Source organism: Mustela lutreola, chromosome 7 (genome assembly GCF_030435805.1).
Source record: "Mustela lutreola isolate mMusLut2 chromosome 7, mMusLut2.pri, whole genome shotgun sequence".
Classification (NCBI taxonomy): Eukaryota; Metazoa; Chordata; class Mammalia; order Carnivora; family Mustelidae; genus Mustela; species Mustela lutreola.
In genome coordinates this window covers 75,863,898-75,876,220 of record NC_081296.1, presented here as the reverse complement: position 1 = coordinate 75,876,220, position 12,323 = coordinate 75,863,898, and the positions used below count along the sequence as shown (strand labels likewise).

Sequence of the window (12,323 nt, the reverse complement as noted above, 5' to 3'; positions counted from 1 at the left end):
ATTTTGTGGGTTCAGGTCTGAAATGGTCCTGGATTCGCACAGCTCGCAGAGCTTTCAGAGCAGAGCTTTCATCTATTTGTGTGTGTTTGCCCTCGCAGTTCCCTTTGGCAGAAGAACGAGACCAGGCTGGTGACTACTCCGAACAGGGCAGGGTAGACCACAGCGAAGCTGGGCAGGCAATGATCATGTAGTGGCTTCCTTTGTTGATGACCTTCCCAACATTCTTGCCGTAGTTCTTCAGCTTGGCAGGTACCTCCTCTTGGGCTTCTCGCCAGGTGCTGGCTCCTCCAGGGGCTCGTAGCACTCCAGGAGGACAGGGAGGTGCACCTTGTGTGTGCTCCAGACCCCTGGGGGCCTCGTGCTCACACCGCTCACCATCTTGTCCTCGCGTACCGGCTGCTCCAGGAGGGCGGCTGCCTCTTCGGCCCACTCTGTCCACATCCACCACCGGGGCCTGCAGCCAAGGAAGTCACTCATGGCTTTGCTTTGGAGACTGTCATGATGCTGCAGCCCCTCTGGCAAAGGTTGTGTGAGAAGACGCCAACCCCCAAAAACATATTTCTTGAGAATACAACTTACTGAAACAAGTATAAAAATTTACAAGAAGATTTGCCAATAACAACCTGTATGGTTTTTACAAAACGTATTATACATTCTGCAACTAGGAAATACCACCACAGGAAGAATTAAGTTAAGAAGTCATTCTTTTGCTTCTTGCTCATTTCTCTTCTTGCCTCCTTACTTTAAAAATCTATTCCCTTCTCTTATTTTTCTCTATTTGAGATTGAAGTAGGAAGAACCACTATGAGGATAAGGATAATAAAAGGTGGACAGGAACCAAAAAAATGTTTCCATTTACATTTTAACAATTCCATCCATTCCCCCCCTAGTTTTAAAAGCAAAATTATGGTAATGTTATTTTCAACTTGAAATTCTTTAAGTTTCCTTGTGCCTACAGGATAACTCCAATTTGATCCAAGTATCTCTTGATGACTCTTGTCCATCTTTCTGATCTTATCTACTAACATGCTGGTCTAGACAGACAAGAGAGAGCAGTGTCCAAGCATGTCAAAACTACTCACTGGTCCCAGAGCATGCTTGTTCCTTTAGTCATGAAATCTTCTACTTGTCTCTTTAATCCTCAAATCCTATTGTACTCTTATAGCCTGGATAAAATACGTCCTGTTCCATGAAGACCTCTCTGACACCCTCAGTCAAAATTTTCTTCTTTCTCGTGCTCCAATGACTATAAGAGCAATTATGAAATTCTACCTTCTATTTTGGCTGTTTTTGTGTAAGTCTCTCTTTCTAAACATCAGATAGAATCCATAGCTTAATTGTATTTGTAAATCTTCATGTTGTCTTTCACACAGAGAACCCTCAAAATATGTCAGAAAAATTGCTTGTATCTCAGAAAGTAACAAGAGGATTACAGTTCAAATAACATGTTCATTAAATTTAAAGGAAGTGCAATAACATAAGCTCTTTTTTCAATTTCTTAAAATTTATGTCTTAAGAAAAGTTGCCTAGTCAAATACCGTTTAGTCTTAAGATTTAGTTTGAAATATTTAGAGCAGAAGACCTTAAAAAATGAAGAAATGAACCATCTCATTTCATAATAAAAAAATGAGTTGTTTTCTATTCACAGCCTGTTGCACAAATCAAATGGCAAATCCACTTCAAATGTGAAATACTGTTGAAATGTATTGGAAAAAAATTAAAAATGAAGGCTATAAAAAAATCTCATTGGAAACTTCATAAGGGAGAATGAGTTTACCTTCCTTTGAGTAAAATGCAGAGGTAAAAAGCTGCATTTTTTTGTAACATACTGGTTATTTAAGATCATTTAAATAATTATTGCTAAAACATGCTTTTGGAGAGGGGATCAAGATGGTGGAATAGGAAGATCTTGAGCTCACCTCTTTTTACAGACACACCAAAACTACAACTAAATATAGACGAACTCTTAGAATGACCTGAATACTAGCAAAACAGCTCTTCCACAACTAAAAATATAAAAAGCCATGTTCCGAGAGGTAGGAGGGGCAAAGGCACAGTCTAGTCAATATTCAGACACCTGGAACAGCAATATACAAAAGGCAGGAATAATCACAAATATGGAGGTCCTCCCGAGGATCAAGGGGTTTAAGTCCCACATTAGGCATCCCTAACCAAAGGGCCTGTATAGGAAAGATGAACCCCAATAATGTCTGGACATGAAAATCAATGGGGTTTATATCCAGGATAGCAAAAGGGCTATAGGACCCTGAGACTCTGCTTTTAAAGGGCGAGGCCACAAACTCACTTGTTCCCAGACCCAATACAGAGGCAAAAGTTTGAAAAACACCTGGGCCATATGTGAAGGCAAGTTATTAACTAATTTTAAGGTATTTGCAGGAGGGGTAGGGATCTATAATGACATTTTCTAGGAATGGAAGTGCTTGTAGGCACCATGTCTGATACTTTCCATGTGCCCTGCTACCACCATTTACCCCACTTGGTATTCCCCCTACCCATGGATCAGCCCTGCCCAAGAGCATACTTTGGCAGGTACCCATCCAAAGTGGTTCCTGCTCAGCTACACCTGGCAGGCAGACTAAGACAAAATGATAGCCCCCCAAAGCAGCTCCTGCTGGGGTGGGGAAGGTGTCAGTTTTACCCAACATCATGACCTGAATGGCTGTGACTGGGCTTCTCAGCCACTTGAACCAGGACTAGTCCTGCCCACCAGTACGCTACAGCAGTCTCAACCTAGCCATATCAGAAGGGCACACAAAGCCCATACACGGGATATCCCTGGAATGCCTGGTTCTGGTGACCAGGGCGAGATTGCACACCTGGGCCCCAAAAGGCACCTTCTACGTAAGGCCACTCCTTCAAGACTGGGAGATGCAGCTGACCTATTTAACACAGAGAAACAGAGAGTCAAGCAAAATGAGGAGGCAGAGATATACTTCAAAACAAAACAACAAGATAAAACCTCAGAAAAAGAACCAGAAATAAGCAATCTTCCTGATAAAGAGTTAAAAGTAATGGTCATAATGATATTCACTGAACTTGGAAGAATGGATGAATGCACTAAGAACTTCAACAAGGACGTAGAAAATAGAAAAAAGAACCAATCAGAGCTGAAGAATAAAAGTAACTAAAATGAAAAATACACTGGGAAAAAAATATATTGAGGGAATCAAGAGCAGCTTAAAAAATGCAGAAGAACATATCAATGATCTGGAAGACAGAGTAGTGGCAATCACTCCAGTTGAACAACAAAAAGAAAAAAAGAATTTAAACAAAAGAGGGTTAAGAGATGACTGGGACAATAGCAAGTGTACTAATATTTGCATTACGGGGTACCAGAAGAAAAGGGAAGAGGCAAAGAACTTATCTGAAAAAATATAGCTGAGGGGCGCCTGGGTGGCTCAGTGGGTTAAAGCCTCTGCCTTCAGCTCAGGTCATGATCCCATGGTCCTGGGATCGAGCCCCGCATCAGGCTCTCTGTTCAGTTGAGACCCTGCTTCCTCCTCTCTCTCCACCTGCCTCTCTACCTACTCTCTCTCTGTGAAATAAATAAAATCTTAAAAAAAAAAAAGAAAGAAAGAAAAAATATAGCTGAAAACATTCCTAACATAGAGGAGAAAACAGACAGTCTAGGTCTAGAAAGCACAGAGCCCAAAAGAAGAGGAAAACAAAGCAATGTGCATCAAGACATAATAATTAACATGTAAAACATTAAAATTTAAGAGAATTGGGGCACTTGGGTGGCTTAGTGGATTAAGCATCTACCTTCAGTTCGGTCATGATCTCAGGGTCCTGGGATCAAGCCCCGTGTCAGGGTCCCTGCTCAGCAGGGAGTCTACTTCTCCCTCTGCCTCTCCCCCTGCACATGTCTTCTCTCACTAAATAAAATCTTAAAAAGAAAAAAAAGATAAAGAGAAGTTTTAAAGCAGCAAGAGAGAAGCAAAAAGTTACCTATAAGGGAAACCCTACAAGGCTCTCAGTTGATTTTTCCACAGAAACTTTGCAGCCCAGAAGGGATTGTCATGATATAGTCAAATTGTAGAAAGGAAAAGCCAATAATCAAGAATACTCTACTTGGCACGGTATCACTTGGAATTAAATAAGAAATAAAGAGTTTCCTTGACAAACAAAAGTTAAAGGAGTTCACCATCACTAAACCAGCCTTACAAAAAAGGTTAAAGGAACCCACATGGAAAAGAAAAGAAAAGGCCATAACCAGAAGTGACATTTTAAAAGAAAAATATCACTGATAAAAGCAAACATAGTAAAGGTAGGGAATCAACCAATTCTAAAGCTACTATGGAGATTATGACAAAAGTAATAAAATATAAAAATAAAAAATATAAAATATGTCAGAAATATAAAATGTGTGGGGGTGCCTTGGTGGCTCAGTCAGTTGAGTGTCCAACTCTTGGTTTCAGGTCAGGTTGTGATCTCATGGGTGGTAAGACTGAGCTCTACAATGGGCTTCATGCTTAGTGGGGAGTCAGCTTGAAGATTCTCTCCCTCTGCCCCTCTCCCCACTTGAGCACACAATCTTGCTCTCAAATAAATAAACCTTAAAAAAAAACACACACAAAATGTGGAGAGGATAAGTTAAAATGTAATGATGTTAAGATGTGTTTGAAGTTAAGTGACCATCAACTTAAAATAAACTGCCATATATATGTAACGTGCTATTTATATACCCAAAACCAAAAACCTCTAATAGGTAAACAAAAAATAAAGAGAAGGGAATCTAAATAAAACACTAGAGAACAAGGGAAAAGAGCAAGAGAAGAAACAGAAAAAAGCTATAGAAACAATCAGAAAAGATTAAAAAAATGGCAGTTAGTACATGCCTATCAATAATTAGTTTGAATGTAAACAGACTAAGTGCTATAATCAAAATACAAAAGGTGGCAGAATGGATTAAAAATAAAATAAGACCCATCTAGTATTCTGCTTACAAGAAACTTCAGACTTAAAGACATATACAAAAGTGAAGGGATGGAAAATGATAGTCTATGCAAAAAGAAGCTAAATAAAGAAAAAAAACAAAGAAAAAAGAGCTGGGGAAGCAACACATTTATCAGACAAAGTAGACCTTAAAACAAAGACTGTATGTAACAAGAGACAAAGTGGGGCATCCTAGGATGATAAAGGGATCAATCCAGCTAAGAGGATATAACAATTCTTAAATATCTATATACCCATCTCAGGAGCACCTAAATATATAAAGCAAATGTTAATACACAGAAAGGAAGAAACTGATCAGACTACAATAAAAGCAGGGGACTTTAACACCATACTTAAATCAATGGCTAGATCATCCAGACAGAAAATAAGGGAAAGAGCAGCTTTGAAGGACACATTAGACCACATGGATCTAAAAAACATATATAGTACATTGTCTCAAAACAGCAGAGTATACATTCTTTTCAAGTGTACATGAAACTTTCTCTAGGACAGATCACATGTTGGGCCACGAAGTAAATCTCAATACATTTAACAGGACCAAAATCATATCAAGCATCTTTTCCAACACAACGATATGAAACTAGAAATCAATTATAAAGAAAAATCTGGAAAGAATACAAATATAGAGAGCTACTAAACAACAAAGGGGTCAACCAAGGAATCAAAGAGGAAATTAAAAAATACATGGAAACAAATGAACATGAAAGCACAATGGTCCAAATCTTTTGGATGCAGCAAAAACAGTTCTAAGAGGGAGGTCTAGACAGAGGCCTACCTTAAGAAACAAGAAAAGTCTAAAATAAAAATACCTAACCTTATATCTAAATAAACTAGAAAACAACAAAGCCCCAACCCAGCAGAAGGAAGGAAATAAAAAAGAGTAGGGCAGAAATAAATGAAACAGTTGAAGAATAGAAAAGATCAATGAAATAAGAACTGCTTCTTTGAAGAGAACCAAACTTTGAACAAAACTGATAAATCCTTAGCCAGACTCATCAAGAAAACATGAATGGACTCAAATAAAGAGAATGAGAAATGAAGAAATAACAACTGACACCAAAGAAATACAAAAGATTATGAAAAATTGTATGTCAACAAATTGGACAACCTAGGAGAAACGGATAAATTCTTTAAACATATAATATTCCAGACTCAACCAGGAAGAACAGAAAATCTTAGCAGATTAATTACAGGTATACTTTGCTTTACTTCACTTCACAGACACTGTATTTTTTAAAAACTAAAGGTTTATGGCAACACTGGATCAAGCAAGTCTGTTAGTGCCACTTCTCCAATAGCATTTGCTTACTTCATGTCTCTGCATTACATTTTGGTAATTCTCACAGGCTTTCAAACATTTTGTTATTACTTTATGTCATGGTGATTTGTGATTAATGATCTTTGATGTTACTATTTTAATTTTTTTCCAGTGCCATGAACCATACCCATATACTTTAATAAATGTTGCATATGTTCTGACTGTGTCATGGACCAGCTGTTCCCTAGTCTCTCTCCTTCTCCTTGGGTCTCTCTATTCCCCAAGACACAATACTGAAATTAGGCCAACGATTAACCCTGCAATGGCCTCTTAAGTGTTCAAGTGAAAGGAAGAGTCACACATCTAATCTTTTTTTTTTTTTTTTTTTTAAAGATATATTTGTCACAGAGAGACAGAGACAGACAGAGTGAGCACAAGCATGGGGAGTGGCAGGCAGAGGGAGAAGCAGGCTCCCTGCAGAGCAAGGAGCCTGATGCAGGACTTGATTCAGGACCCTGCAATCATGACCTGAGCCGAAGGCAGATGCTTAACCAACTGAGCTACCTAGGCGTCCCTACTTAAAGATTTTTTTTTTAAATTTTAGAGAGAGAGTGTGATGGGAGGTAGGAGCAGAGAGAGAGAAAAGAGAGAATCTCAAGGAGACCCCATCCTGAGCATGGAGCCCAATGTAGGGCTTGATCTCACCACCTTAGCCAAAATCAAGAGTTGGATGCTTAACCGACTAAGCCACCCAAGCGCCCTTACATCTATCACTTTAAATCAAAAGCTAGAAACAGGTTTAATGAGGAAGGCATGTCAAAAGCTGAGATAGGCCAAAAGCTGGGCCTCATGTCAAACAGCCAAACTGGGAAAATGCAAAGAAATTCTTGAAAAAAAAAAAAAAAGAAAGAAAGAAAAAAAACCATGATGCTGGCAAAGGTTGTCAGGTTTAAGGAAAGTAGCTGTCTCCATAATATACAAGATCAAGGTGAAGCAGTAGGTACTACTGTAAAATCTGCAGCAAGTTATCTAGAAGATCTAGCTAAGTTAATATAGATGAAACAGCTTTATACTGGACAAAATGCCACCTAGGACTTTCACAGCTGGAGAATAGAAGTCAATGCCTGGTTTCAAGGCTTCAGAAGATAGGCTAACTCTCTTGTTAGGGGTCAGTGCAGCTGGTGACTTTCAGTTGAAGCCAGTGCTCACTGACAACATACCTGGTAACTCAAGAGTTCTGATTGAAAACATTAATGTTTTCATGTTTGTTTTTTGTTTTGTTTTGATGTCTGTTAACATCCATTCTGCAGCCCACTGATCAAGAAGTCATGATAACTTTCCAGTCTTATTACTTAAATTCATTTTGTGAGGTTAAAACTGCTTAGATAGTGCTTCCTAACAATGGATCTAGGCAAGGTCCACTGAAAACCCTCTGAAAAAGATAAACTATTCTACATAAAGTTAAGAACATCAGTGATTCCTAGAAAGATGTATGTCAAAATTTCAACATTAACAGGACTTTGGAAGAAGATGATTCCAGGCCTCATGGATGACTTTGCGGAGTTCAAGACTGAAGTGGTAGAATTAACCTCAAATGTGCTGGAAATAGCAAGAGAACTAGAATTACAAGTACAGCCTGAAGATACAACTAAATTGCTGCTATATCATGAAAAACTTGAAGGGATGAACATTTGCTTCTTTTGGATGAGTAAAACATCTGGTTTCTTGAAATGGAATCTTCAATAAATGGTGTTGGTAAGACTAAACAGCTACATGCAAAAGAATGAAATTGGACCATACTTTCTTATAGCTATATGAAAATAAACTCAAAATGGACTAAAGACCAACATGTAAGACCTGAAGCTATAGAACTAAAAGAAAATATAGGTAATAAATTCCTGGACACTGATTCTAGTAATATTTTTTGGATGTGTCTTCTCAGCCAAGGTCAACAAAAGCAAAAATCAACAAATGGGACTCATTCATCACTATAAAAAGCTTTTACACAGTGAAGGAAACCATCAACAAAATGAAAAGGCATCCTACTGAATGGTAGTATATATCTGGAAATTAATACCCAAAACATATAAAGAACTCAAGCAACTCAACACCAAAAAACCCAAGTAATCTGATTTAATAATGGGCAGAGGACCCAAATAGACATTTCTCCAAAGAAGTCATACAGTAGCCAAGAGACACATAAAAAGCTCAACATTACTAATCATCAGGGAAATGCAAATTAAAACTACAATGAGGTATCACATTTTTTTTTTCAATTAGCAATAACTATGACTTGGATATACTTCATTGGCTACGATACTGCCACTGCACAAAGCTTCACGTTCTTTTTTAAGATTTCTTTGAGAGTGAGCAAGCAAGCACATGGTAGGTAGGGGGAGAGAGAGAGAGAGAGACAAACTTAAGTATAGTATATGCTGAGCATGGAGCCCAGTGTGGGGCTCAATCCCCAAACCCTGAGGATCATGACCTGAGCCAAAACCAAGAGTCAGGCTTAACCAACTGAGCCACCCCAGCACTCTGAAGTATCACTTTATACCTGTCAGAATGGGTAAAATAAAAAAGAGCAGAAATAGCAAGTATTGGTGAAGATCTAATGAAAAAGAAATCCTGGTACAGTACTGGTGGGAATGTAAATTGGTGCAGCCACTAGAGAAAACAGTATGGAACTGCCTCAAAAAGTGAAAAACCATATGATCCAGCAATTCCACTTCTGATAATTCCATTCATCTGAAGAAAATGAACATACTAATTCAAAAAGATATATGTACCCCATGTTAACTAAAGTATTTACAAAGCTAAGATATGGAAACAACTTGTGTTTATCAATAGATGAATAGATAAAGAACATGTAGTGTATATATAGTGTTACAGCACACATCCATAACAAAGAATAAAATCTTACCACTTGTAGTGCGTGGATGGACCTCAAGGGTATTATGTTAAGTGAAATAAGTCAGAGAAAGACAGATACTATATGATTTCACTTATATGTGTCATCTAAAATGCAAGACAAACAAAACAAAACTGAAACAGACTCCTAAATAAAGAGAACAAACTGGTGGTTGCCCAAGGGGGATGGGTTTGAAGAGACTGGATGAAACAGGTGAAGGGGATTAAGTACAAACTTAGAGCTAAGAAATGAGTCACAGAGATGTAAAGTACAGCACAGAAAATATAGTCAATAGTATCTTAATAACTTTGATGACAGATGGTATCTAGACTTGTGATGATTTCATAATGTATACAAATGTTGAATCACTGTATTGTACATCTGAAACTAAAATAATATTGTATGGTAACTATACTTCAATAATAATGAAAGAAGTAACAATAACAAAAAACATGCATGATATTTACATATCAAATTCTAAGGAAATGGAACTACAGTATTATTTTGAAAGCAAAGTATTGATATCACACATCTATCATCTTTAAGCTAAAACTATTTGGGAAAATACTTAAATTGTTAAATTTTACATTTTACAACTGCTAAACTGTAATACAAGAAAACACTGAAAATGTTCACGTTTTCTGTGGTAATACAATCTTCTACTGGTACTGCCTATAGTAAATGGGCTGCTAAGCTGGCTTTGAAATCTTGTGAATTATCTATTCTAATACTAAAACAGGACTGAATTATAATGAAAAATCTTTACAGCCAAAGGCACCAAAACATAAATTCTCTTCACTGGTATTTTTCTTTATAAAATAAAAAAGATGATATATAAAACTTCATTTGTATACTATGCATTTAATATTTTAAAAAGAGAAGCAATATAGTTAAAAGAAATCAAGAACATACCTGTGGAACATTCTTTATAATAGGCACTGGCTGAATTATGGGTAAAACATCAGATTTAGAAGCAGCAATTGACTCAGCTGGAGTTGGTATGTTCAGTGTTGCCATTCTCTCATCTTGATCATTTATCAGTTCTCTATTTTCATCTACTTCTACAGAAGGAGGTGGCATCCGGGCAGTAGGTTTAGAGGGAACTGATTCTTCCAATGAAGGGTAAGTAAAATCCACTAAAATCCCCAAAAGAATAACATTTTTCAAAGAACAGCAAACACCATAAATAATACTTACATATCTCATGCATGTTATATGTAATAATTAAAGTAAATGAGGTGACAATCACAACAAGCTTTAAAAATTAATTTAACTTCCAGGCTGTGGACACCTTCTATTTTTTAAGCCTGAAAACAAACTGCTATCCAATAGGACAAGTACACACACAACCAAGAACATAGCCAAGAACACAAATAATATAAGGCTTATTTTACCAAAGCAATATTAAACAAAAATTTTCACATACATACATGAGATAGACACCTCTTCATTCTTGCCTCGTGGGGGTGGAGTGACTTTAGCATTTGTAGTATACTGAGGATAACAAAGGAGCCAGTTTTCATAGCCTCCTTCTAAAACCAAAGGCTCATTGCGCAGGACAGTTTTACTTTCCCACTATAAAATAAGGAAATAGTATTTTTAATATGGCAGCAGTCTCTTCACAGTTAAAAACACAAAAAACTGAATTTTAAAACTGTTCTCTTAAAGATTCATCTTTGAAAAAAATAAGAGCTGAATTCAAAATTCAGCACTGAATGAAAGAAAAGGATAGATCAGGTTTTTAAAACCACAACTAATCTAAGATCTTAGAAGAAAGTTATGAAAAAGTTCATATACAATAAAAGTCATCCATAATTTAACCACCCAGAGATACCACTTTAACATTTTAGGGTTTATTCTTAGAGTTTTCTATGCAGATGTATACCTTTTAAAGTTTATTTTTATGAAAAGTGAAACTTCTATGCTGTTGCTTTTCTCTTTTATGAACACCTTTTATTACATTTTATCACCATCTGTAATGACCTGATAATATTCTGTTTTATACACACACACACACACACCACACCCAAACTGAATCAATCACTGGAACACATTATGGTTATTTTCCCCATAATCAAGGCTGAGATAAACACTGAAGATCCTTATATATGCACACACCCAATCAACTCCATTAGGGAAAATCCCCAGAAGTGGTGTTGCTGAGCCAAGGGCACATGAACGTTTTAAGGCTTTTGGTATACACTCCTAACTTTTAAATCATCTTTAAAAATATATATCAATGTATTTTTATAGGGTAATTTACTAGAACTAGAACTGCTGGATTAAAAATTTGGTAGATGCTGCCAAATTACCCTTCAAAAAGATAATACCAGTTTATTTATTTGTCAACAGTGTATGAGATTGCCTATTATAAATCTTCATAATTTTTACCAGACTGGTGGACATAAAATGGTATCATGTTTTAATCAGCTTTTATTAGTGAAGCTTATCTTTTAGTATATTTATTAACCATTAATATTCTAGGACCTAACTAATCTCCCTTGTCTATTTTTCAGTGGAGTTCACTATTTTCTTAGTAAATAGTGAAGGTACTCTGAATATCAAGAAAAGCAGTTCTTTGTCATGTATGTTACAATTATTTCTCCTGATTGACTTTCACTTTACTTATGGGATTTTTAACACAGTCAAATATATAGATCTTCCTTTGCCGTGTTTTGACTTAGGATCAAGATAATAAAAAATACCTACAATAAATGGTTTTTCCTAGTATTTCCTGTTTCAATCAACGTATTTATGCCATTGACTCATTTGAGGTATACTGTGATCTAAGAAGTAAGGTAGGAGTCCCCCTTCTTTACTTAGTGGCTAGCCAGACGTCCCAAACCATTCATTTCAATGCATCTTTTCTACAATAATTTGTTATGTCATCTTTATTGCACACTCAACTTCCATTTATCCTAGGTTGTGATTTATGAAACTGCCACTTTTGTGGGTGGAAACTAGTTGATTATTAGCAGTTTCGTATTTGAAATACACTTGTATCTCTAGATTCTCAATTTTAAAGCATGAATTGCTTTAAAATTCATTACTCCTGAAGAGTAATGTTCCATCAACTGACCTTCTACCAGCACTAAGTTTAATTTTACCAGCATTCAGTGCTATCAGTTTAATAATTTAACAAATTAAACTGAGCGTTATTTTTACCTTTGTTAATCA

General features: G+C 36.6%; 1 protein-coding gene and 1 pseudogene across 2 annotated transcripts in view; both read right to left on the bottom strand.

Annotated features, from left to right (window-relative positions):
- Positions 1 to 12,323, bottom strand: part of USP8 (ubiquitin specific peptidase 8) — a 73,747-nt gene that overhangs the window by 18,698 nt on the left and 42,726 nt on the right. For both annotated transcript variants that reach the window (XM_059181528.1, XM_059181529.1), the window contains exons 9-10: positions 10,577 to 10,721; positions 10,059 to 10,282 (exon numbers count right to left, since the gene is read on the bottom strand). In XM_059181528.1, the coding sequence (XP_059037511.1) occupies positions 10,059 to 10,282; positions 10,577 to 10,721 (369 nt within the window). The remainder of the gene's footprint in view (positions 1 to 10,058; positions 10,283 to 10,576; positions 10,722 to 12,323) is intronic.
- LOC131837368 (U4 spliceosomal RNA) lies at positions 8,401 to 8,572 on the bottom strand (annotated as a pseudogene).